At 39.2% G+C, this 24,262-nt stretch overlaps 5 protein-coding genes across 7 annotated transcripts; 3 read left to right on the top strand and 2 right to left on the bottom strand.

Annotated features, from left to right (window-relative positions):
• Nucleotides 1-2: 2 nt before the first annotated feature.
• Nucleotides 3-11,333, bottom strand: Plod (procollagen lysyl hydroxylase). 2 transcript variants are annotated; one of them, XM_011646825.3, is made up of 9 exons: nucleotides 11,102-11,333; nucleotides 6,973-7,204; nucleotides 6,564-6,904; nucleotides 6,023-6,476; nucleotides 5,672-5,899; nucleotides 1,666-1,987; nucleotides 1,476-1,580; nucleotides 1,189-1,335; nucleotides 3-784 (listed from the first exon to the last, which is right to left on the bottom strand). In XM_011646825.3, the coding sequence occupies exons 1-9, from the start codon at nucleotides 11,331-11,333 to the stop codon at nucleotides 500-502; spliced, it is 2,346 nt and encodes a 781-aa protein (XP_011645127.2). In that variant the 3' UTR covers nucleotides 3-499. The 2 variants fall into 2 exon arrangements, with proteins under 2 accessions (XP_011645127.2, XP_011645129.2); XM_011646827.3 differs by lacking the exon at nucleotides 11,102-11,333 and adding an exon at nucleotides 9,891-10,616.
• LOC105432156 (immunoglobulin domain-containing protein oig-4) lies at nucleotides 2,113-3,930 on the top strand. The gene is made up of 4 exons (XM_089074761.1): nucleotides 2,113-2,373; nucleotides 2,696-2,883; nucleotides 2,963-3,112; nucleotides 3,229-3,930. The coding sequence occupies exons 2-4, from the start codon at nucleotides 2,701-2,703 to the stop codon at nucleotides 3,385-3,387; spliced, it is 492 nt and encodes a 163-aa protein (XP_088930887.1). The 5' UTR covers nucleotides 2,113-2,373; nucleotides 2,696-2,700; the 3' UTR covers nucleotides 3,388-3,930.
• On the top strand, nucleotides 4,048-5,659 carry LOC105432155 (immunoglobulin domain-containing protein oig-4). Its single transcript, XM_011646822.3, has 4 exons — nucleotides 4,048-4,341; nucleotides 4,565-4,747; nucleotides 4,880-5,029; nucleotides 5,158-5,659. Exons 2-4 carry the CDS (start codon nucleotides 4,571-4,573, stop codon nucleotides 5,314-5,316), a joined length of 486 nt encoding a protein of 161 aa, XP_011645124.1. The 5' UTR covers nucleotides 4,048-4,341; nucleotides 4,565-4,570; the 3' UTR covers nucleotides 5,317-5,659.
• Nucleotides 11,334-12,196: 863 nt separating the features above from the next.
• Nucleotides 12,197-14,257, top strand: Gbeta76C (guanine nucleotide-binding protein subunit beta-2). Its single transcript, XM_011646821.2, has 6 exons — nucleotides 12,197-12,331; nucleotides 12,463-12,608; nucleotides 12,790-13,089; nucleotides 13,172-13,373; nucleotides 13,471-13,687; nucleotides 13,773-14,257. Exons 1-6 carry the CDS (start codon nucleotides 12,263-12,265, stop codon nucleotides 13,877-13,879), a joined length of 1,041 nt encoding a protein of 346 aa, XP_011645123.1. The 5' UTR covers nucleotides 12,197-12,262; the 3' UTR covers nucleotides 13,880-14,257.
• Nucleotides 14,258-14,354: 97 nt separating this feature from the next.
• Neurl4 (neuralized E3 ubiquitin protein ligase 4) lies at nucleotides 14,355-21,884 on the bottom strand. 2 transcript variants are annotated; one of them, XR_016138772.1, is made up of 14 exons: nucleotides 21,570-21,884; nucleotides 21,050-21,265; nucleotides 20,532-20,978; nucleotides 20,231-20,431; nucleotides 19,837-20,062; nucleotides 19,502-19,601; nucleotides 19,238-19,414; nucleotides 18,798-19,106; nucleotides 18,521-18,714; nucleotides 18,143-18,432; nucleotides 15,589-18,065; nucleotides 15,363-15,515; nucleotides 14,486-15,295; nucleotides 14,355-14,394 (listed from the first exon to the last, which is right to left on the bottom strand). XR_016138772.1 is itself a non-coding variant. In XM_011646820.3 (13 exons), exons 1-13 carry the CDS (start codon nucleotides 21,717-21,719, stop codon nucleotides 15,100-15,102), a joined length of 5,136 nt encoding a protein of 1,711 aa, XP_011645122.3. In that variant the 5' UTR covers nucleotides 21,720-21,884; the 3' UTR covers nucleotides 14,355-15,099. The 2 variants fall into 2 exon arrangements, 1 of the variants encoding a protein (XP_011645122.3); XM_011646820.3 differs by having other exon boundaries at nucleotides 14,355-15,295.
• Nucleotides 21,885-24,262: the final 2,378 nt, after the last annotated feature.

The following is a 24,262-nucleotide window of genomic DNA, read 5'->3' as shown; positions in this document are numbered from 1 at the left end:
TATTTATCGTATTTCATAACATTTATTATTAAAAATTTATTATCGATCAATTCATAAAACGAACTGAAATTTAGATATCAACAAATATGATTATTGCACATTTACATATGAACATATTGTGTGTACATATATGAACATATTTGTATGTATGTATGTGTATGTAACACACACACACACACACACACATACACACACATACAGCTTTACCATCTTTGTAAAAATTGGCAATATTGCTAACTAGTGAAACACGATTAGGCGTGCATTTACATCAGAGTATAAAAATAATACATCAGTTAAGCAGCTTTCACCTCTGTTAAATGTATTATTCAGTTCATCAATGGCAATTGACGTTTCTAATCGACAACAACAATGAACACACGTCCATGCAAAATTACACTTCTCTTTGATATCGCCATCTCTTCTTTTGAAATTCTTTGTTTTCGATAGTGGCAGTATATTTGTAATACATCGGTAGTTTGATAATTTACAATGAATTCTATCACGGATCTACGAAGGAGATCATGATGTAACGTGTACCCGCAATCACTCGCAAGCCCTCATGATAATGCGTTAATCTTCCAGGATGCATCAACATCCAGCCTGGTTTTGTATCGGTGACTGAACAGTTGTACCGGATGAATCTACATCCACCGCCTTCGTAATCCACTCCTGCTTGATTCAGAGCGATGTTGATAGTGTAGGTCGAAGAGTCGTGATGTGGTCTCAGGGATGGTTGTTCGTCTGGACGATACCTCACGACAAAGTTCATGAGCGATCGTGGCGGCTGTCGCAATACAAAATTGGTAAAACATATAATTCCAAAATAATATAACAATAGATCATTTTAAATGATTTGTTGATTTAATCTATATACAACGCAAAGATCCCAATCACTTTCTACGAAGCGGTATAATCCAACTAGTCAATCCTATGTTTAGCAAGTGCATGTACCATTGCAAGATCTGTGCGCGTTAAGATCACCTTATACCCAGATTTTTAGAATCTTACGTAATCATCATATCCTGTAAAGACACGCTCTTGTAAAGGACTGACATAATCTTTGAGAAACTTTAACCAGGCATCCTGGAGACCGACTTGGTTCATATGAATATCGCGAGTTGGTACCGCTTCGTATCCGGAGTCCAATCGAGGATCCTAAAAAAACCAGCACACATAAATGAAGCTTACGTCATGATAATAGCCGGTGAAGACAAGCTCCTGCAATGGTCTAACATATTCTTTCAAGAAGTACAACCACTGTTGTTCATATTGAACTTGATTCATGTGGATGTCACGAGTTGGTACGTTTTCGTAACCACCCGATAATCGTGGATCCTGCCGAGAAAGTTATTACACAATACAAGAGATTAATAATTAATAATACCAAACATTAAACATTAATAATACCAAATTGGTCAACGATAAAAAATATGATGATTTTAATATAAGGTTATTTTGGGAAAGTATCAACTTACGTGATTAGTCCCGTCCGACCACTGTCCATAAGTCTCTACGATTCCTACGAGTTCCTTGGTGAACCTGAGATTAACGATGGGAAACCAATAGACATCCGGACATGGCTGCAAACAGTGAAGTTGAGTAGAAAATAATAAAAGTGACATTTTAGAAAAATCTTTCATGAATAACTAATCGGATCATCTTTACCTGTATCGGTTTCTTGTCGGGATTAAAATTGTCACTGTAGTTCGGATGAATGTATCTTCTTTCCCAGTCTAGCTTGTTGTCCACAATCTGATACATGTCCGGATAGGTGAGTTGAACGTCATAAGTATCAGGATCAACGAGATGACCAAACTCGAGTCTGTTGCTAACATACATGAATAGGCCTCTCCGCCGATTTCCATGAGCGAACGCCATCTCCGTGTCCAGGTCGTCATTCTCGTAGGTTGGTCGGGTCGCTTTGTTCGCTATGATCGTCGCGTTGATCAAGTAGCAGTTACTGACGAACGGCACATTCCACAGTCCCCTGAAATAAACGTCACGGTGATTCGGCGAATTGCATATCGAAAGAGCGCGTCGAAGAAGATGTGCAACGAGCGCAACGAGAGCGGAGAGCACTTGTTTGCCCCATGGCCGGGTGTACATCGTGTTGTTTTCCGGAGGTCGTCGCTTAAGTGTTTTGTAAGGTGATCGTAGTGATAGCAGCGATTGGCCGTTGAACATACTTGGCAATGAGTTATGCATAATTATCCAATTGAGATTCATAACTCTGTCGCACCAGCGTGTGACTGCGCGTGTCCATCGCGCGTCGCCTCGTGGTTTCATTCGTATCTTAGGTGGTAGGAACTGGCGGATCCGGTCTCTCCGCGATACGCTCGTGTTTGAGATCGGCCAAGTCTTCTGTATTCTCTGGTAAGGGTAGCGAATGCCTGTGCACGTCGATGAATTTACTTCGCGCGCGATTATATTTGCCGATCGGCACATTATCGTTCGCGGTACGCGGATCATTCATCTCATCATATCGAATTTCTCACGATCGAATAGATATAATAGTATAATATAATATATATATATATATATATATATATATATATATATATATATAAAAGAGTGATAGATAATAATCTATAATGGTGACAATGAGTTCGCGATAGGAATATAAAGTGCTCCCGATGCGGTCCGCGTGCTTTGTTTTAAGTCGCTCTCCGCAGTCGTCAAGCTTCTCTGGTTATAGATCAAATGACGAGATGCCGGCTACTCTATTTGCTCCTATTAGCGGCCTTAATGATAAGCACAGAAGCAGCGAAAGGCGGCGGAGGTAGAGGGAGAGGTCGCGGCCGAGGAAGAATGTACGGCTCGCGGACACATATCCTGATACCCAACCGTAATCCCGCCAGTACGCACTATTACGAGAACAAGGATGTGAGTTCACAAGGATTTGTGTATCTGTATACGATGAGCGCAGCTCGAAACTTAGTGATAATCATTTGCTGGTTCGCAGGGTGCCAAGATCGTGAAGGCGTCACACTTTGAGTTGGATTACATGCTGGGCAGAAAGATCACGTTCTTCTGCATGGCGATCGGCGTCCCGAGACCGGAAATCACTTGGCTAAAGGACGGAATCGAGTTGTATCATCACAAATTTTTTCAGGTAGGCTAATCCATCGTTAAGAGAAGGATTTGTCCGTCCTAGAAGGAACCTTTGTTGTTAAAAGAGAAAATGTTTTCTTGGATGATCGCGAATATTGGAAACGTTTGAATTGCCAGGTGCACGAATGGCCTGTTGGCAATGACACGATAAAATCGAAGATGGAGATTGATCCTGCGACGCAGAAGGATGCGGGATATTACGAGTGCCAGGCGGATAATCAATACGCTGTCGATCGCCGAGGTTTCAGAACGGACTACGTCATGATCTCGTATTAAATGCCTTCTCTGGTAGCTCCGCGATCGCCATAACATTAGAACGAATAATATCCTGTGTGAACAATAGATATAGACATTTGTTATTAAGGATTTGCTATATGATAGATTTTTATCTAATAAGCAGTTAGTTATCGTTCATAATCCCAATCTAATCTAACGCGAGAAAGAGCTCCTGAGATATAAAAAAATCAATTCAACTTTTTACGTGAGATCAACAGTGTAAAATGTCATAACAATTTTTTTTTTTTTTTACATGAGTAAGACAAACTTCCTCTTCGTTCGAACCGTCAATAGGTTGTAGAAGATACCGAATGTAAATTCGTCGGTTCTCCCCCCAATTCGTTAAAGCGTGATTATACCCTGTTACAAAGAGTACACGAGGAATATATCGAAAATGATCCATCACTGTGAATTTAACAAGGCAATTGTGTCGCGCCGCGCGAAAGTGCCATGGAAGGGCATACCTCGCTGCGTCATCATCAACGAACGCAATAATCTGTAGCACAGAGTAAAATAAATAATTTGCATGAACATTATATAAAATATTGCATTACCGTTATTGTTACGTTTATCATCCTCTATGCAACTTTCGTTTCTCGGCTCTAATTCTTGAACTACGTGCGAATAATACACTTTTGCAGATTTTATTTAGGAAGAAGTGCTTTATCGGACAGCTAATTTGCAAGTGACCTGTAATGGTGAATTACACCGGAAATCCAAATCATCCGGAAGGAATGGACAAATGGTTAAATTAATAGATAAGCGGTCTGCAGATTTGATAGGAATTGATGGCGATCACATAGTGCAAAGGAATAACCGCTGTGCATATAGCCCGACATGCATTTATCTACATATAAGTCTGTAATAGATACGAGAGGATACTAGGGGAGTAATGAGTAGGTGACTGTCAGTTACATCGGAGTTCCGTGTGATTGACGAACGTTGGTGCATACAGTGAGTATCCTCCACTCGTTTCGATAAATATATATATCAAGTGCCAATTTTTCAGTGTCCATCTCGCGTTTTCGTGCAAATCACAATAATTGAAATTCTACTTGAGATTCACGGCTGTGGCATTAATTTCGATCGTTCCGATCCGTAATCATGAAAGAAACAATCTGCAGATTTGAAAATTGTGCGAAGCGTGTCTTAACGTTCAATTTCATTCCACTTTTAGATTATCATGTCACGCTCTATGTTGTTGCTAATCCTGCTGGGTATATTGTTGCTCAATTGTCAAGAGACACTTGGTCGGAGAGGACGAGGAAGGAGCAGGAGTAAATCTCGTGTGCAGATCGGATTGCCCATTACCGGGAAGTATCGTGACCCGGAGAGTGATCAGTATTACAACAATCACGATGTACGTAGAAAGAAAGATTGATTAAGAGGAACTTCCAGTACTTTTCCATCGCGTTCATCATTTCTAGGAAAAGATCAATGATGTGATTTGCGATGTAATCATGATCGTGATTATGTATGTTAATTCTTTTAGGGAGCCAAGATACTGCTGGCGTCGCATTTCGATCTGGAGTACGTTTTGGGACATAAAATAGCTTTTCTCTGCGTCGCTCGCGGCAATCCGCGCCCGCACGTTACGTGGTTCAAGGATGGCGCCGAGATTTACACGCATCACTATCTACATGTCAGTATGAAAATAAGTATATTCTCTAAAAGAGGGAGATTGTAAAAGTTGTTAACTCGAAGAAATCTCCGAGACCAGATGAGCTTATAATCAATAATAAATTTATATTTCATTCTTGTTTTTTGCAGATACACGAATGGCAAGTTGGAACTGACAAGGTGAAATCGAAACTCGAGATCGACCCCGCTACTCAGATGGACGCAGGAGTTTATGAGTGCACAGCGGACAATATGTACAGCATCGATCGAAGGTCTTTCAAGACTGACTTCTCCATCGCTTTTGATTAATGCGAGCATTGATACGTAAGATTAAGCAAATATATGCAATTAAATAAAAGATACGTAAAGAGTCCAGGTAATATGTAAAATTTTTACGATAAATCTAAAAACGATAGATTCTAAGAAAACAATTTAGAATATATATCATTATTGTACAACTCGCAGAAGGAAATCCCCCTAATCCGGAATGTGAGAAATTATTTTCAATTCTATTGCGAAACGCAGTGTTGAAATAAGTATCTATCTGGAATAATAATAATAATAATAATAATAATAATCTGTGCTTTCTTTCTTCCTTAAACATACGATTGTAGTTTATTCAAGCGAAAAATATAGAGGATTGATATTTGTACATTCGTTTTACCTGCGTTCGTTTTTTATTATCTCCATATAGTCGAAACTCCGCGCGTAAAATCCATCGTCTGTTATGGCGCCCCAGAAGTTGCTCCATGCTTTGTACGGTCGTATGAGCAAAGGCGCGACGATCCCCCTTTGCTGTTCCACCAGTAACTTCAGCGTGTACTCGTTGTCCAAATGCGAAACTGCGTCAACAGACAAATACCCGGAACACTCCTTCAACAAGCAATGCTCCCTGTGAAACAGACCGCACTTTAACATTTCTCTAAATGTCGCGCGCCCTTTCACTCGTTTCGACATTAAAAACAGCATCGAGCCTTTAGATATATTCGTGGAATTACGAGTTCTTTACGCTTACATGGCCAATTTTCTCGCGTCAACCTCACTGATGGCGTCGCTCGGTAATATCTGCTTCGCGCTCAAATATTCCTGACCGATCTTCTCGAAAAAGTCATCCACTACGTCCTCGTGATAGGGCACGTTGTTGTGAACAAACAGATGCAACTTCGATTTTGGGTAAAATTGACGATAGATAGCCCGGAAGAATTCTTCCAAAAACGGCGTGGGACGCTCGATGAAAATAGCTATTAAAATAACCGGAAACGTTTCCGGCTCAGTCTTATCGAGCTCTATAGTTCGATCCCAGCACGTCAAGCATCCCTCGTCCGGCGTCCAGGCGCGAGCCAGATAATTGCCCAGAGAATTTAAGACCAGCTTGCTGAATCCGTTACCATGAAGTATCAGGGGCACCGTATTGTAGACGATGTTTTGTAGATAGGCTTCTTCTCCCTTGAACCTGAGTTCCACATCAGCTGCAAAGAAATGAATGATAATGATTATCAAAGTACAATCACTAAGGAAAGACGCTTTCTCGCCGCAGATTTCGCTTGCCTCCTCACCTACCGCACCGTTGAGATTCTGAAATATTTTGGATTTATGATCCAGCTTGATCTTATGTCGCGTTCTAAGCTCATCGTTTAGATACGCGTTTGTGTAGTACAGTTGATCATCGTCCTCATCTTTAATAGCTTCAATATTTAGGATTTTGTACACGTCGGACGCGTAACCGATGAAGCCACCGGAATTCAGGTATCGTTTGCCCCTCGATACGGGCGGATAGCGCGCAGCCAGGGATTTATCCGGCCAGCAATACGCCTCCGCGGAAAACAGAATTCGAGCATCGATGTTCAGGAATCGCTCGACGATGGCGGATAAACCGCCGAGAAAAATAACGTCATAACTAAAAGTAGAAAATATACAAAATATTATAAAATGTCTTCTCTGCAGCTTTCAGGATGATGTACACACCTATCGGTGAATAGGATGATTTTCTTTTCATCGTCCTGGTAATCCTCTAAGGCTTTCTTGAGGAGATTAATTTTGTATCCACCGCCGGCATAATTCACGACGTTACCACCTCTCCAGGGGTTGCCCAGCCCTAGGACGTTCAATTTATCACGAAATCCGTAGACCTCGGCCGACCTCAAATATCTTTGGAAACCATCCGTCCCATTGGAGGCGACGGTAAAAACGAGGACATCTAAAAGGAAATATATATATATATATTAATTGTAAGATGAAGATATGGAGATTTCACAGAGACAATTATCATGGTTCTTTGCAAAATCATTTTTTTGTCTTATCGAAGAGTAAATTACGAAGGGGAGGAAGGTAAAGCTTAATCTGAAAGATCCTGTGCCTCGGGGATGACGTTACATCGATTTCATTATTACTTGCAGCCGGCGAACTCGTTTACGCCGAGCTCATGATGTCATTCCGGAGAAATAGCGCCCACGAGAGCCGCGGCACGCACGCCGGCTGCACGCTGACATTGCGAAAGAAAGAGAGAATACACGCGTCTCCAGCGTTTGTGTTACTGAGCTGTCGATACACTTACGCAAGCGAGTCGAGATATTCTTAGAACGGGCAATGTAAGCACACAGTTGGAAGTTTGAGGAAATATTTTTACCCTTCAGGGGGGTTTCACTCTAAAAAAGTATGATTTATTAATAGAACGATTAATGATAGAAGTATACGTTTTAATAAGAGATTAATGGTTAACAAGAGATTTAAGCTAAAATTTGATAAAAAAGTAATTGCTGAGATCTTTGATAACACTAGGTCGATTGATAAAATATGTATCCTCTCTTCTGTTGAGGAGCAAAAAGCGAGATTAGAAAGAGAGAGATTTTAATCAGTCTATTTCTATCAATATTAACTTTGATCTCGGTTTTATTTATTTTCTATTTTTTTTTTTTTTTAATTCTTAGAGTTAAAAAAGATAGAAAATAAAATGAAATTGAGATTAAAGTCTACTGGTAGCATGAATATAAAACGTATATATGTCCTTTACCTTTTATAAGAAAACAAAAAATTAATATAAAATCATATAAAATTAAAAAAACGTATTTAACGCAACGTATTTAACGACAAGACACGTTGATCTAGCAATTATCTCAATTGGGAATAAAGAAAGGTTAATCTTGAATTTGGTAAATTTTGTGAAACATCGTTGCATCAAGAAGTTCATTCAAGATTAAGGCATCTCTCGCGGCTGCTCGTGCGATGAGCAACGCCGGAAATGGAATGATAAGAATCGTGCACTCGATCCAGTTACATGCTCGATTGAAAGAATGAAGTCGAATTAATTAAATCAGTTCATGTTCCACAAACGAAATGCTAAACGTCACGTATTCGTTGTTCACTGCTATTCAATACTTGATGAGACTTAATACACACAAATCACATAGATATTTTATCATTACAGTTGTACAGTTGCTGTTATGATAAAACTAAAGAGCATCATTAAAATTATTCAAGCAACGATTAAAGACTGATTACGCAATACTCTGTTTGAGATTATGCGATAGCTTTCTTGATCCCATCTTTACTATTCCTTGAGTTAATGTTTATTCGCAAAAAAATGTTTTCGAAAAATTCGATTATTCCGACATGTATGAAAACCAATTAAAATGTTCCCTCTTTCAAATATTATAACTTATATTATAACTTTTGTTCTATGGGAGATAGAAACATTCTGTAAAATCCTCGATAATTATTAATGCAATCTTTAGCATTTTAATTTGAATAAACTGACGTTAGTGAAGGTAACGAGGCGAATAAAGTGTGCCTTGCGGACGAAGAAAATTATTTCAGGCACATCTCGCTTCATGGAAGAACAGAAGCCAAAACTCGTCGACAAACGTTAACCATTTCTCTACGCCATGCTTTCTGACAAATAAATAAATAATTACGTTATTCTCTGTCGATTTTGATTTATTTTTTAGGAAAATCAAGGATACAATCGCGCCTAAGGTAAGACTTCCTAGAACGAATGTTTACATTTAATCCTCGGAAATTTACCTAAATTTTAATTATGCTCGTACTCATCTTGGATTAATATGAACCAAATTAAAAATTTTTTAAATTTTCGTGCTTTAATAAAACCAATCAGCAAAGTAAACACAGACAAAAAATATTTTTTTCATTTTAATCAAAAATTTGTTGCAATAAGCAACAAAATAGAACGTTATAAAATATAAAGTGTTGAAAATTCACTCGGGTCAACATGATCTGATACGAGTATTCAAGGATTAATCGATGCGTGATGCATGTCCTAAAAAAAAGAAAAAAAAAAAAGAGAGTGCCGCGGTAAAAACAAAAAAAGAGAACTCGTGAAAGAATTTTTCATGTTATTCAACTTCTCATTAGCGTTGATTCTCGTTTAATACGCTTTTGACAGAATCCTTCGTTGTATTCTTTCTTTTTTTCATTGATAATAAAATATCTTCTATTAAACAGTTCTGTTAAAGAATTTTTTGTCAACACATAATGATACATATGTAATAAATCAGGCTTTCTCAATTGCATTTCTAATTTTCCCTCTTTGCTTGCCTCCAAAATATATATATATATATGGAAATACTTCGTCGTAGAAAATGTAACATGAGCGGCCGAAGATAAACCTAATGGTTCACATGCAACCAGGTAGATTCTACGTCCAAAGGAAAGCGTCACGAGGGAGGGGGGAGGGGGAGGGGGTTCTTTCCCCCAATTCTTAATAGTTTTTAGATTTCTCTTGTCGTTTGAAAAAATCGAGCGCAGTTCCGAGAACGGTCTCCCTCTCTCATTTTTTTTTTCTCTTTCTCTCTTTGTATCGATCTTCGTCGCGACATGCCGACGCGGATTCATCCGCGTTTTGGTCCGAAAGGGCGATCGTGTCATACCGTTAGCGCCGGCTGCTGGTGTCTCGCTGACCACGTGGTACGTCAGGAAGACGCAGCACCACACGAGCCAGCATCCGATCGTCGTCCCCTTGTTGCCGTACATCTCACGTTTTCCCTTTCTCTCTCTTTCTTACGAGCGCACTGACTGACAGAACCCCCAGGGTGATCCGCACCGCTTGTCGGCGACACACATCAACATCCGTCACTTGGCGTCGCTTGACGCGGACTGGGCGCCGCCGCGGCGCGGACTAAAGACCGATGGAAACCATCGTGCAGAGCCGTAATTAGAAATTGCGGTGCCCGTGACGTTACCTTTAGCATGATGCACAGGCAAATTGTTTGCAATATGTGTTAATAGAGTGGCAGCAAATTCAATTTAGAAATTGCTAGCGGAATAAATAGCATGAGTTAAATCATTGCTTTGCACGATAGAACCTGCTGTGACACATTTAGACTGCAAATTAGTGGCAGAAACCGCAGATTCCGCATTGTTCTTGCCGCGATAATTTACGGTACACCATATAACAAGTATGCCAAGACTGCTTCTGTCATTAATCTACCGTCACATTTTGTAGACAACTTTGCTATATCTCTGCTAACAGCATTATACAGTGTGATCTAAAGCAATCCCTTTGAATCAGATGTTGTATCATAAAATACGTAGTTTTTCTATTGATAAAATTTGGAACGGATAGAGGAACAATTCCAACTAGATTCGGGTATTTGCGATTGTAATTTTGAAGAGGAAACCTAGAAACAACCTAGAAACGATTGGCATGTATGGCGGGGGCTTGCCATTTTTTAAATAAAGAATGAAGAAAATCATGAAAAATTATTCCCTAAATAATTCGCACGTGACAGCCAGTTTTTACCGATTCCCTCAGATTCAGTCGTTAATCATCACATCACCCGTCAATATTTCATCATTGTTGCAGAAAGATTAAGCATCACATTCCCTCATGTTTTTAGAACAATTGCAAGAAAATGTATCACTCATCAAGATTTCGTAGCGATGGCGAGAAGATCGAAAACATCATGCTTTAATGTATCTGCAAAAATCAATTTAACAATTCCATATGATCTTGTAATATGAATTACTGATGCTATTATTCGATTAAAAAAATTCATAAACACATGAACCTTCTTTGCATTCCGAAAATAAAATTTTAGCAGCGATGTATTGTAATTAACAACGCAAATATTAAAGATACCTATTATATCCAAGTCTGATGCGCAAGATTTCTTCGCTGGTCTGTATCGCTCGATGATGGATTTGTTATCCGAAAGATCTTCTTGGCACGAGAGATTGTTCGAGAGTATGTAAACATCATGGCTTAACTTCGTCTTGCATACTCCCTCATTTCCTGTTGCAAGTTGATCTTCATGGTACAGTAGCAGAACAATCAATAGCATCAGCCTACCCGAGACACCCCGTGTTCTCATATCGTTCAATCGTTATCAAGAAAACGTTTTATCAAAGCTTATCTCGATTACTTAATTCAATCACGTCAGAATTTTACTGTCGTTACACTGCAACTTAACGTACACTTAACTTATCGTGAAATTATTTTACTTCATGTATCTTAAACGATTATTTGATCTATGCATTCCCATGTTTACTTTAATATTTATCTCGATGTATTTGTCGATAAAGATGTTTGTTTTAGCTTTTCTAGCTTTTAAAAGTCTACGAATATCGCAGATAAATATTCGATATCGCCGTGCGGTCGTACTGAGTCACATCGATCGGTACCAAAGGATTTGGACATTTATAAGAGAAAGCGGGGGACTTGAAAGCGAGACGGTCGATGGTTTTTGTGGTCAAAAAGAGCGGCTAACCGTCGCACCGTGTCGACGGTTTTGTTCGTGCGATTTCCTATTCCGGATGAACACAGCACCATCGATCCGTGAAGATCCACAGCGAAACATGAATGAAGCAGTATGATTTGTCCTGCAAACGACATGTATATTTATGTTATTATGAAGTAAATGAAAATCTGTCTTTGTTTCTATAGTAAATTTGTTTTCTCTCTTTCCTTTAATACAGATAGATTTTCACCGAGCATATGAGTATTTCTATGCGTATTTTTGAAAAAGAAACTAATAATATTTTTGAAAAAGAACCTAATATGTTCTTCAAAACGCGTATGTAGGTAATTAAGTTACGTGAACGAGCCGAACTAATGCCCAACAAATCGAGTTAACTGGCAAAGTAATACGATTACTGGAGCAGCGGAGTAGACGATCCTGAGGCTTCTTTTGTGTTGTCGGAAATCGTTCGACAGTTTTCACATGTCGAACGTCGGTCGCGTTTGGTTTCCACACTTTCTGAGGCGTTGGTGAAACTTTGTGTCACTGATAGGAAGCGAAAAATGGGTAAGGAAGACGCCGAGACTACGGCTTTGAAGAAAGAACTAGAGGACCTTATCAACAAATGCAAGGTTTAAAATATTTTATCATATATTATACAATCGAATGATTTATCTATTATATAATTGTATTATATGATTGTATAATTATAAACTATTACCTTTCATTCGTACCTTTCTACTCGTTTTATTCGCTTCATTAGGAAGAACAAAAGAAGCAGCAGGATACGACATTGGAACAAGCGTGCGGTGGAGTTGCTGATGCTCCGAAAGTTAGACTGTCAACTAAAAAGCTATTGAAAGGGCATATTAATAAAGTCAACTCGGTACACTTCAGTGGTGATAGTCGGTCAGTTTCAATCGATAGCACTTTTGAAATTTATCTTATCCTTACTTTGTCCTTACATTTTTCCTTTCATTTAAATCCATATAGTGGATCCTTGATGGATCTTTCAAAATTTATTATATCTTGAGGATCTTTTATACTCGGAACGATGAATAGTCTTATAAACCGCGCTTTTACGTTGTAGACACTGTGTAACCGGATCATTAGACGGGAAGTTGATCATCTGGGACACGTGGACCGGCAACAAAGTGCAGGTCATCCCGTTGCGTTCGGCCTGGGTGATGTCGGTGGCTTTCGCGCCGACCGGCAATTTCGTCGCGTGCGGTGGAATGGATAACATGTGCACCGTCTACGACGTGAACAATCGTGACGCCACGGGATCTGCCAAGATCATGAGAGAGCTTCTGGGTTACGAGGGGTTTCTGTCATCCTGCAGGTTCCTCGATGACAAAAAGATCATCACTGGATCCGGCGATATGAAAATGTATCTAATTACGTAATGTTTAAGGATAAGAGGTAATTTCATGAATAATCATCGGTAGCAAATGCCTTATATGTGTATCTAGTTGCATATGGGATCTCGAGGCCAATAAGAAAACGACGGACTTTGAGGCGCACGCGGGCGACGTGGTGAGCATCAGCCTGTCTCCCGACGGCAACACTTACGTCACCGGCTCGGTCGACAAAACCTGCAAACTGTGGGACTTGCGGGAAGAGAAAGCCAAACAGACATTCTTTGGTCATGAGGCTGACGTAAACTCCGTCTGTGTGAGTGTTTGGCACATTTTTCAGATACTCGACGGATTCGTTGCAGATTTAATAAGCGTGTTATCGGCCAATATCACAAATCATCACTTTGTTCTAGTATCATCCCTCCGGACAAGGTTTCGTAACAGCTTCCGAGGACAAGACCGCGAGACTGTGGGACTTCAGATCCGATCAACAGTTAGCCACCTTTAAGCCGCCGAGCTCGAACCCTGGATTTACATCGTGTGGTTTGTCTTTGAGCGGCAGAATCATATTTTGCGGCAGTGACGACAATTCTATTCATATATGGGATACGTTGAAAAATCAACATAATGGTGAGTTTGTCCACCGTGAGGAAGAATACTAGTATTATGAAAATGATTATGTCAGTAAAATACTTTTCTCTTTTCTTTTCTCAAGGTGTCTTATCTGGTCATGAGAACAGAGTGACGTCGCTCAGTGTCTCTGGCAATGGGATGGCAGTGGTCAGCTGCTCCTGGGATCAGCATGTTCGAGTTTGGGTGTGAATATATGTAACATATTCAATTCATTATGTTCAAGGAAGACAAAAAGAGCCAGAGCTGTCGAAGCAATCGATAAGAAAAACACGCTCTGAACAAGATGTATTACTAAAAATATATTGATGTTGTCAATCGATTTTTCTTTTCACGAAGCTTGTGCAGCAATTAACTTCTATCATCTTAATTAACTTCTACTATCAAGTTGCTGCCTTTAGTCTATAATTATGTAATTGATTCTAATCCGCGTTAAAATGGATTTACAATTTGCATCCATTAAAAATTAAGAGATAGAAGAAACATGAACTTTTTCAGTGACATGAATTCTAGATTTAGAAATCCTGCATGTTAGAAATAAATGTTTACTTAATGAGTAATTGCATTAAATACGTGAGTTGTATAAAATCTAATAAAAATTTCCTTACCGTTCTTTAAATCGCAATGTGGTGAGAAAAACATTTATTAATTTCGCGAAACATACTGCTTAGTGTTGGCAATGCGAGTCGCAGTTGCATAATTTATTTCTACAACATAGACATATTACACGATTCCTATCGAATATGCTGCAGAAGAGTGCGTTAAAAAAATTGTATTGTGTCTTGAGAATTTACTTACTAATGCGGTACAATAGAGATTTGGTATATCGATTAGGCGTGAAGCGCGGGCGTCAAAAATACTGTATTCTCTTCTCTCAAACGGTGAATATCATTACCGCGATTATACAGCGTACTTCATACATTATTTGTTCTCGTGAGCATTAACCTAGGCCAGTCTAGCGACGTATATGTGACACGTGACGAAACGTTTAAAACTTATGTTATACTAATTAAGTCTTTTACAGTGCGTCACAAAATTGTCATAGCTGTGCCCAGCAAATCTACAACGAATCTTTTCTTAGATCCTAAATATAAATAAACGTATCTATTAAACAATCATTTATACTGTACACATTAAGCGTTAAACGTTAAGAGATAATTAAAATCTTAATTATTTTCTAATACATAATGTTTTTGATGAAATCCTTCAACGGCTAAACGCACATGAGGGAACTTACTAGAGAATCTAACATAAATATACAGCGTGACTTTGACGGAATTGAAATATTAATCTCGAAAAATCTCTTACCACAATCATGTTAACGGCACATTATATATACAAACAGTTCGATGTGGGTGATGTGAAACGGAAGAAACGCAAGTTCATGAGAAATACTTTTAGAAACGAACGGGTTAAAATCCATCCAGATGAACGAGCAGGGCGACGATTACCGTGGCGCCGGCTTCTTTGGTGGCCCACTTGCTGGACTCGCAATGGAGATCGGTACTGTCCTTATCGCTAGGACTAATTGTATATGAACCAGGTCTCACCAGCAATTGGAACGCGGTCGATGCGTTCAGTTTTTTATTCGATTGAGTATCGATATATCTACAAAATTAAAAATTAAATTATAACATATAGTGGATACATAGAATGCGTAAAAGCTGATACTTACGGGTACTTTCTCGTAAATTCGTCAGACGCTGCGTACTTTATACTGGGTGAAAACGATACCTGAGGATTTTGATCTTCACTCTTTGTACCCGCCGTCAAATTACTGACGTCCAGTTGTTCTTTGGTCATTAGCTCTCCTCTATCCAGGATCAATCTAAATGTACACAACGTTAATTAAAAATAGAACCGAAGAAATTTAATCGTTGAAAGATGATCATTTGCATTACCTTATTGCGTCCAGACGTATACCATAAAATGCAACATGCCACTTGTCCGTTGTGTTCTGCGGAATCTGATTAGCATTGATGCTCTGCTTCAGCGGGAACCTGGCCCAACCAACTGGTATCGCGAATTCCGCCGGCGGCTCGCCCTTCTTGCAGATCGCATTGTCGCCGTCCACTTTGTAACACACACTGCAGTAGCATAGTATCTCGTCCGTGGAAAAAAACTCATCCGGTAAAACGAGTGATTTCTTTAGCTGCATACACGCTCTCAAGTAATCGCATTTCCTAGATAATGCGACGACAGTGGACCCGAGTGGAGTGGACGGTAACGATGACGGCATTAATGGTATCGAGGACGCGTTGTACACGTCCCGTTGATTAGCCGTCGTATTCTGGCTCGGAAGTATGTTCCCGTTGAAGGAGTTGTCACGGATTGACGCGGCGTTGTCTCGGTTCCCATAGGACCGCGATTCATGAAAGCCAGAGCAGGCGTTGTTAGGAAGATCCGACAAATTGCATTGAGCGCTGCTTACAATATTGACTTGACTATTGGACGCTATACTTTCGTTAATCGCGTTGTTGGCGTTCGTCGCGGTAATCGCTGCGTTCAGGCTGGTCATGTTACTCGCACTGGCGACCATACCTTTTTGTATATTAATATTAGTCGCGTTGTTTATCTCTACGTTTGTACACAGCGCGCGACTTCCCGCGTCAAGATTCGACTCGCTCGAGTTGTTTTCAGGTTGCTTATTCAATGTCGGTGGTACGACGTTGTCCAGATAAACTCTGTTCTTGACGCTTCGCGCATCATTGCTCAACTCCGAGCCCGAATCCGAATTGTTACTATCAATACCCGACGCCGTTTTGGTGCTTACACTATTATTCGCCAGAGTTGTACTATTGTTGTTACCAAAAGACGAGTACTCGGCTTCAATGTTATCATCCCTAGGGTTCGAACTGCATTGACTCGGTACACTTGGTGATGTCGAGGATGGTGAGAGATCCGATGAGGTAGTTGCCATTGCGTTTTCCTTTTCGTGACACTCCAGATCGGCTTTCTCGCGCGAATTTTCCACATCCTCTACTTCCACGTTCGCACACTCGATAGGAGCCGCGAGTGCATTGTCAATGGCAACGTTCGTGTAAGAGGACTCTTCGTTGATCCCTGCAATGGATACTTGCTCGCACTGTCCGTACAGATCAATCACAGCAAAGATATACGGTGGTAGATCGGTCGCGGCTACTCCTTGATCCACGTTGTTGATGAATAAATGTAGTCGACTGTCTTCATCAATCAGCAAACCTACAATGGAGTTGCATTGAAGATTCTCCAAGCCAGCGCCGTACCTCGTCTTCACTCTCGTGCCATTATGAAATATCCAGTCACTGCAGATGATCCACGAGTGCCTCTTAAAACCGAGCGCGGTTAACGGAAAGCTTGTTTGTTTCTCCGGCGATATGCAAGAAACACCACAAAGTATATTAGATACCCAACGTTCATTTAACTTTTCTATTTTAACTTGGAACGGCTTGCCCTTTATTAATGGACGACTAGACATCACTACACCTTGGTTGTAACTGGCCACTCGTTTGGCGATCGTTTTCGTTTCAAGCTGAATGTTTCTGCCATGGTTCTCGTGAAATTCGTAATTCCAGTCTCCATCGTTAGTGGTCAGACCAGTGACAACGGCTTGTGTCGGCGTGAGTGTCACTTCATTAATGAGCTTTCCTTCAGAGACATCAATGGATGTATCCATTCCCGCGTCGTTTCTTGGTGGCACCGGATCTAACAGGAGTTCCAATGAATCCTGCAGCCTCAAACTAGCATTAGGGGATATAGCAGCAGGATTTTGCTGCCTGCTGCTAGTAATGTTCACGGCCACGGTACTACCAAAGAGCTCGATCACCGCGTACACCATCTCCGGTATGTCAGATGCCGCCACACCCATGTCCTCGCCATTTACGTAGAACTTGAGGTTGCCCTCGTGCGTGCGTTTCACGCCGATCTTATCACCTACCCGTAACCAATCCAGACTGGTACAGTAGTTCGAGGCGAGTGCGAAACCCATATGTCTCACCTCGTTACCCGTTAGGTACCAGGCATCGCTGGGAATGGATGTCATACCAGGTACGAGATTCATTGACGTCAACCAATTGCCCGTTTCGTTACTCAGGATACCTATCCTCAAGCAACCGCTCCACTCACGTGCCACTTCCTGGATGGCAATCTCGAACAACTCGTTATTCTCCAGCGCTGCCTCGCTCAATAACACGGCGTTATTGTACTCTCTGCATCTGGTCGCCACTGTTCTATCACCATTCAGTTGAATGTTTAGACCAACCGATTCGTGGAATTTGTGTAGAATCTCCGTTTGCACTTGGGGTTGAATTACTGAGGTCGGCTGTTGGCTAATACTGTTCTCGGATGCCAGATATTGTTGCGTCAGAGGATCTCTACGTTCAGGCAACACGATCGTCACCTAAAATATATTACTTGACGTTAAATATATGCCGAAACAAGATTATTTTTATCATCGAATATCTATATATTTTATACCTGTGCGCATTGACCGTACAAGTCGATAACCGGATAAACGTTTTGTGGTAAGCCCGTACAGGCGGGACCTTGATCTACTCCGTCCAAAAAATAATGTAAGGAAGAGTCTGAACACCGCATCATTCCGATCCGATTGCCTTCCATCAACTTATCCAAGTCACAACTGTAATTATTACGTAAAATAACACCGTCGCGCATCACTGTCGATCCGGAGAGCATCCACGTATCGTGATCGATATCTGTCATCGTAGACGGAAACTCTAACTCATCAGGCCTTATCACAGTGACTCCTGTAAGCAATTTTGTTCTCGAAAGATTATAGAAAACTGTTATTACATATTTGATGTATATACGTAATGACATTAAGACAGCAATTACCTGCTTCTATAGCACCGGACCATCTGGCAACCATTTTATCTATTGTTACTTCAAACATTTCACCGTCGCGTAGCGCACGATTCGCAATCACAATAGCTTCGTTGAATTCACCCAGAGCTCGCGGTCTGGACGCCGTTAATCCGTTATTCGTAATTCGTGCATTTTTACCGTGTACATGATGAAACCTTAGATCACTGCGCGACAGAGTCACGTCAATTATTCACATGCGGCTTAGTGATAAACTGTCAATCTATCAAATCATTTAAAAAAATCATACCTATACAACGTCGTATTACTAAAACTCGAGTTATTTGTAGTCGGACTGTAAAAGTCTACATTGTCGACTATAGTAGCTTGAGCAGCCTGTCCATAAAGGTCGATCACTCCATAGATTTTTTCGGGCACGTTCATCGCAGCTACACCTTGATCCGCCCCATTCACATAGAAGTGCAGGGTCGCATTATCCTTTCTCATTACACCTACGCGATCGCCGATTTGCAGACGATCCAGATTCTGGCCGTACTGATCTATCATAGTGGTACCATTGTGCATAACACCGTTACCTGTCATCATCCACGTGCCAGATCTGCAATCAACACAAGCTGCCTTCGAGCAAGAACATAAGTCTTTGAAAGAATAACTTACCATGTGCATGACTCGTGATGATAACTGTATAAAACAAAAACTTATTCAAGACCGACGTGTGATCTTACCTACCTGACGTTCGTCATGGTGAATGGAAATTCCAATTCTGTCGGGGAATGCGTAGTGACTCCTATTTCGATAGAACCGGCCCATTTCGTCACAATTTTGTCTAGTCTGACTTCGAATAGCTCATTCGGCTTCAACGGCCTTGAAGTTAATACTACACCGTTATTGAAATCATCTATGGCACTGCAAAAAATTTACATTCTTCATTAAGAAAATGCGTACGATGTTAGAGAATTTGTCAAATATACTGTTGTATGTATCTTTGTTTACTTAGGCCTGTGCGCTGTACGTCCATTATTGATCACGTCGGCATGTGTGCCGCAACAGGGATGAAACATTAGCCTATCAGGAAGCTCTTCTTCTCCGGCTTCTACAAAATTCACACACACACACACACACACACACACATATATATATATATATATATATATATAAAATTAATTAACTTATTTATATATATAATAAATTAATTAATTATATATATATATAATATTAATAAAATTCACACACACACACACACACACACACACACACACACACACACACACACACCTTAATGTAACAGAAACTTTCTATAAAAATTTGTCGAAAATTCTGTGCATTACCTTCGCTATCCAGACCTTGTAGCTGTAATGTATTTCTTCTAGTAACCAAATTTTGTTCTTCCCTTTCGTCACGATCAACAATAGTTACTTTCACAGTCATTCCATAAAGGTCTATTACACCCCATACACTGGCCGGTACTTTAGCAGCAACGCCTTGATCCAAACCGTTTATTAAATAATGAAGATCTCCATTACTTTGCCTAATCATACCCACACGATCTCCTTCCTAAATAATGTAGCAAAAATAATGATTTCAAGGATAGTAGATCTAAGAGGAGTTGATAATTTTCTCAGGTTTCAATAAGATTTAAAATAATCTTTAAATATAAAATTCAGATTGTAGATAGCGTTATATAAATATACAGTCAGTGTTATAATTCTGGTCTTATCGTACCCTCAATTCATCTAAATTGAACTCGCCGTATTCACGTTGCGTGCCTTTGCCATTTGTTAAAATACCGCAACCAGACATCATCGTCGTGCCTGAACGCATATTGGTCATCGTTGCTGGAAATTCTAGCGCTGTAGGACTATGAGTGGTAACGCCGACTTCAATACTGCCTGACCATTTGTACACTAATCTGTCTATTCGTATCTACGACACAGTAATTTGAAAAAAATAAGAGTGAGAAAGAACAATTTGAATATAAAAAGCAAATCGTATTCTTCTACAACTAAAGTTTATAAATACTTACTTCAAACAGTTCGTTATCTCGTAGCGGCCTGTGAGTCATCACAACACCATTATTAAATTCATCAAGCGGCCTCCGCCTCTCAGCGGTTCTGGCATTATTGGAGAGTTTCACCAGTGAGCCGACTCTCTCGTGAAACCTTAATCTATCCTCTCTTATAGCGGCAGGAGTTGGATTTTTTGGTAAATTAACATTTACATTGACACTTAGATTAACATTTAAGTTAGTGACTAGATTGGTTGTCGTGGAACTGGAGGTTTCCCCTACAGCATAATCATTATTGATCTCGACTTCATCTTTCGATACATTGCATAAAGCAGCAAGTCGGGAGCGAGCTATGCTGACTTGTACGCAATCACCGTATATATCTACAAGAGCAAAGATACGCTGTGGTATATTGTTGACAGCAACGCCTTGTGAAATACCATTGATGTAGAATACCAGCTCATGCTACAGTCACAAACATAATTATTAATTTGATATCAAACAATGAATATAGATTAAAGAAAATGATAAATTACCTTGGACGTTCGCATTACTCCTAAAGTATTCCCCTCGTCCAGATCATTAAGATCTGTCCCATACACTTCTACGATTCTGTCTCCATCATGGACTATACCCGAACTAGTCATAATCCAGGTGCCATGACGGAGGCTTATGGCACAGGATGGTATCTCCAAGGCTTCAGGATCGCATTCCGTTACTCCAATTTCTATGCTACCACTCCACGATATGATCTGTACAATATCAAAATTCAGTTTTCCAGTATTAAATGCAAGTAAATTTTAATACCTAATCATCTCGGCATTTTCATGTAATGAATCTGCTTGTCAATATCTTTAAAAGAGATCAAATATAACATGAGAAACGCTAAATCAACGTAAAATAATAACATATATATTTACATTTATTTATCGACAAACTATATATATTTTATAATTATTTCTTTGTTTGAGCTGAATCCTAGACAAGCCGCGGAATGTTCGTGGAGATGATTCCCATGGGAATGGAATGACGAGTATTTCGCGTGCGCGTATGTACCTTTTTGTCGATGAGGACTTCGAACAGCTCGTCATCCCGGAGCGGCTCGGCACTGAACACCAGACCGTCAGTGTCGTCGGAGAGGCACCGCGTGGCTGTGCAATTGTTGTTGCTGAGGGTGACACGGTAGCCGCATCGTCGGTGGAACATATCGAACGCAGGTCACCGTGTGTTGTGTATCGCGCCGCGTTGTGCCGTGCGATGCGTTCGTTCGGTCGGTCGGTCGGTCGGTCGACATGCCAGGCACGCTGCGCTGCGCCGCGCCGCGCCGCGCCGCGACGCATTGTCGCCCTTCGCCCTCCGCCACCGCGGTCCGTCGAATCTCCACGATTTCCTAACACGCGGATGCGCGGAAACAGCGGGAAAAGCGCGAAACGAAAACGTACTCCTCGGGGAAACTTTGCGCTCAGGTTGAGATAAACAATAACGATGATGCTGAACGGTCTCTTTAAATCTCAACTCTCTTGATTCAGGCTTTCTCTCCTTTTATACATTTCTTTTCTCTAACAGAACAGAAATATTCTGCGCTTTATAAACGGAGATATAAAGTATTTTTTTAGTTAATGTCTATATTTTCCTATAATTAATAAGTTAATAAATATAGTTAATAAACTTAATGTAATTTTAAATTCGAGAAAGTAAAGAACCATGTCGTTTAATAAGCAGTACAGTTAGATTATTTGGATCAGCAGTAAAATAAGTTCAGAGCGAGAGGAAAGTATTATTTTGCCATCAAACCGCCATCTAAGAATACAATGAGAAAGCATTTTATCGCAAAGCAGTCGATAATATAATGGTAAAATTAATATTAATGACAATACAAATACTAATGACAATATAAATACTAACAATGTTATTTGTCATAAAAATAAATAGGAACAATGTAATTGTTGATTAATAATTAATAAATATTTTTCGATCTAAATATTTTAATTAAATTAACATTTATCATATTTTTTATTTTTATTTTTCCCTGAATTCACAAAAATTATTAATTTACTTTTTTTTATATTTTTGTTAGCATAAATTTTGTAATAAAACCTACATATCAGTAAATATTTTAAATATAATATATTTTAGTCATAATTTAATCTCTATTTACATATGTTGATTTTGAAAATTCTTTGAGATATTGCGAGGAAGGAAACTAATTAATTTACAAAAAAATCATAATGTGCGTATTATAATTGTTAATAATAAATAAAAATTTTTTTAAATATAAGAAGTATTATAGCAAATCCTACATGATATTTATTACATCTTTACTCTTTTATGAAAAAACAACTGTTAAATTCTTTTTTTCATATTTTTGTTTTTATAAACTCTGTAACATAGAAACACATATTATCAGTAATAATAACATATTAACATCGGTGTAAGAAAGGCGTATGTCGATTTTGAGGGCAATTTGAAATATTGCAAGAAAAAAAGGAGAAGACATTAAAAAATTTATAATTAAACAATTTGTAAAACAAAGAAATTGTATATTATAATTGTTAGTAATTAATAAAAAACTTCTGAAATACTATTTTAGCCTTACGTAAGTTTAAAATTCCCAAGTTGATTTAAACTTCTTTGTTTCCGTGAGATAAGCCAATAGAATAACGTCGATTAACAAAGAATACCTATATATAACTAGAACTATCTAAGATAAACGATTATTAAAATTAGAAGTGTATCCGATAATTTTGTTGTCTAATTGGTGATAGAATTATAGGAGATTATAAAGTCAAGAAGTATATTTCGATATATCAATATGTTTAACTCGTATTTAACTTGTGTATCATAAGATTTTCTATATTTGATGTAGAAAAAAAGCACGAAAAATTTAATATTTATTAAAAGAAAAAGAAGAACTCTCTTTGCGAGCCAGCGAAGTCGTCAAATTTCTTAAATTAATACACGGTATATTTATAACCTGTTATTGATTATTATTCTTTTGTCTTCACAATTAATCTACTCTTCTTCTAGGTACTTCGCGGTGTCATCGTTTCTAATCAACAGCGAGACCATGACGCGATAATAGATGCCAAAGAAATAAATCGTTTCTAAAGAGACTCTTCTTCACAAGTCAAAGTCTATTCATAATCTGCTTCCCTTGTCTCCTCCTCACTTTATCTTCGCGATTAATTCGTTCATTCTTAAGATTTTAGCATGTTTGATTGATTCCGACAAACAGGATGTATCTCGCCATGAAAGTCGCGGAATAATTATCCTTGCAAAAGATTCTCTCTTTTTTGTTAAAATAGTGATCGCCACCCTTATTTTTGACATTATCTTTTAATTAACGAGTAACATAACAAATTTATATTAAAAGTAGTAAAGAAAGATATATCTTCTTTCTTGAGAAAAAAGAACATATCTGTCATGCTTACTAGGAATATGATGAAAAATATCAAAAAGCTATAATTTATGTACTCATTTTTATTGATTCTATTGATTATTGCTTTTTTTTACAATTAATCCGCTAATTCGCGTGTTCATTTTTTGTCTATTCAACAATATTCGCCAAACAAACTGACTGCATGCGTGATATCCGATAAGAGTATTTATCAGTCAAGTTGGTTACTTCAGAATGTGAACGAGTTTCTCGAGTGTATATCGTTTACTTTTCGTTGTAAGTGGCCGAGTAAAATTGTCGATTAGGCAATTTCAAAGATGGACACATAACGATTTAAGCAGATGAGAGCGAT

This window comes from Pogonomyrmex barbatus, unplaced genomic scaffold, assembly GCF_055798465.1.
Source record: "Pogonomyrmex barbatus isolate J1 unplaced genomic scaffold, ASM5579846v1 scaffold17, whole genome shotgun sequence".
NCBI lineage: Eukaryota > Metazoa > Arthropoda > Insecta > Hymenoptera > Formicidae > Pogonomyrmex > Pogonomyrmex barbatus.
Note: the sequence above shows the minus strand (reverse complement) of the source record. Positions and strands in the feature narration are given on the sequence as shown.

Coding starts and splice junctions, on each gene's coding strand:
- LOC105432156 (XM_089074761.1), top strand. CDS start 2,701: ATGACGAGATGCCGGCTACTCTATTTGCTCCTATTAGCGGCCTTAATG. Junction 2,884..2,962: donor ACTATTACGAGAACAAGGAT/GTGAGTTCACAA, acceptor GCTGGTTCGCAG/GGTGCCAAGATCGTGAAGGC. Junction 3,113..3,228: donor ATCATCACAAATTTTTTCAG/GTAGGCTAATCC, acceptor TTGAATTGCCAG/GTGCACGAATGGCCTGTTGG.
- LOC105432155 (XM_011646822.3), top strand. CDS start 4,571: ATGTCACGCTCTATGTTGTTGCTAATCCTGCTGGGTATATTGTTGCTC. Junction 4,748..4,879: donor AGTATTACAACAATCACGAT/GTACGTAGAAAG, acceptor TAATTCTTTTAG/GGAGCCAAGATACTGCTGGC. Junction 5,030..5,157: donor ACACGCATCACTATCTACAT/GTCAGTATGAAA, acceptor TGTTTTTTGCAG/ATACACGAATGGCAAGTTGG.
- Plod (XM_011646825.3), bottom strand. CDS start 11,333: ATGAGAACACGGGGTGTCTCGGGTAGGCTGATGCTATTGATTGTTCTG. Junction 1,581..1,665: donor CCGACAAGAAACCGATACAG/GTAAAGATGATC, acceptor CACTGTTTGCAG/CCATGTCCGGATGTCTATTG. Junction 1,336..1,475: donor GGTCGGACGGGACTAATCAC/GTAAGTTGATAC, acceptor CTTTCTCGGCAG/GATCCACGATTATCGGGTGG.
- Gbeta76C (XM_011646821.2), top strand. CDS start 12,263: ATGGGTAAGGAAGACGCCGAGACTACGGCTTTGAAGAAAGAACTAGAG. Junction 12,609..12,789: donor CACTTCAGTGGTGATAGTCG/GTCAGTTTCAAT, acceptor TTTACGTTGTAG/ACACTGTGTAACCGGATCAT. Junction 13,688..13,772: donor GTTGAAAAATCAACATAATG/GTGAGTTTGTCC, acceptor TCTTTTCTCAAG/GTGTCTTATCTGGTCATGAG.
- Neurl4 (XM_011646820.3), bottom strand. CDS start 21,719: ATGTTCCACCGACGATGCGGCTACCGTGTCACCCTCAGCAACAACAAT. Junction 20,432..20,531: donor GAGATAACGAACTGTTTGAA/GTAAGTATTTAT, acceptor ACTGTGTCGTAG/ATACGAATAGACAGATTAGT. Junction 15,296..15,362: donor GAATTTACGAGAAAGTACCC/GTAAGTATCAGC, acceptor TTAATTTTGTAG/ATATATCGATACTCAATCGA.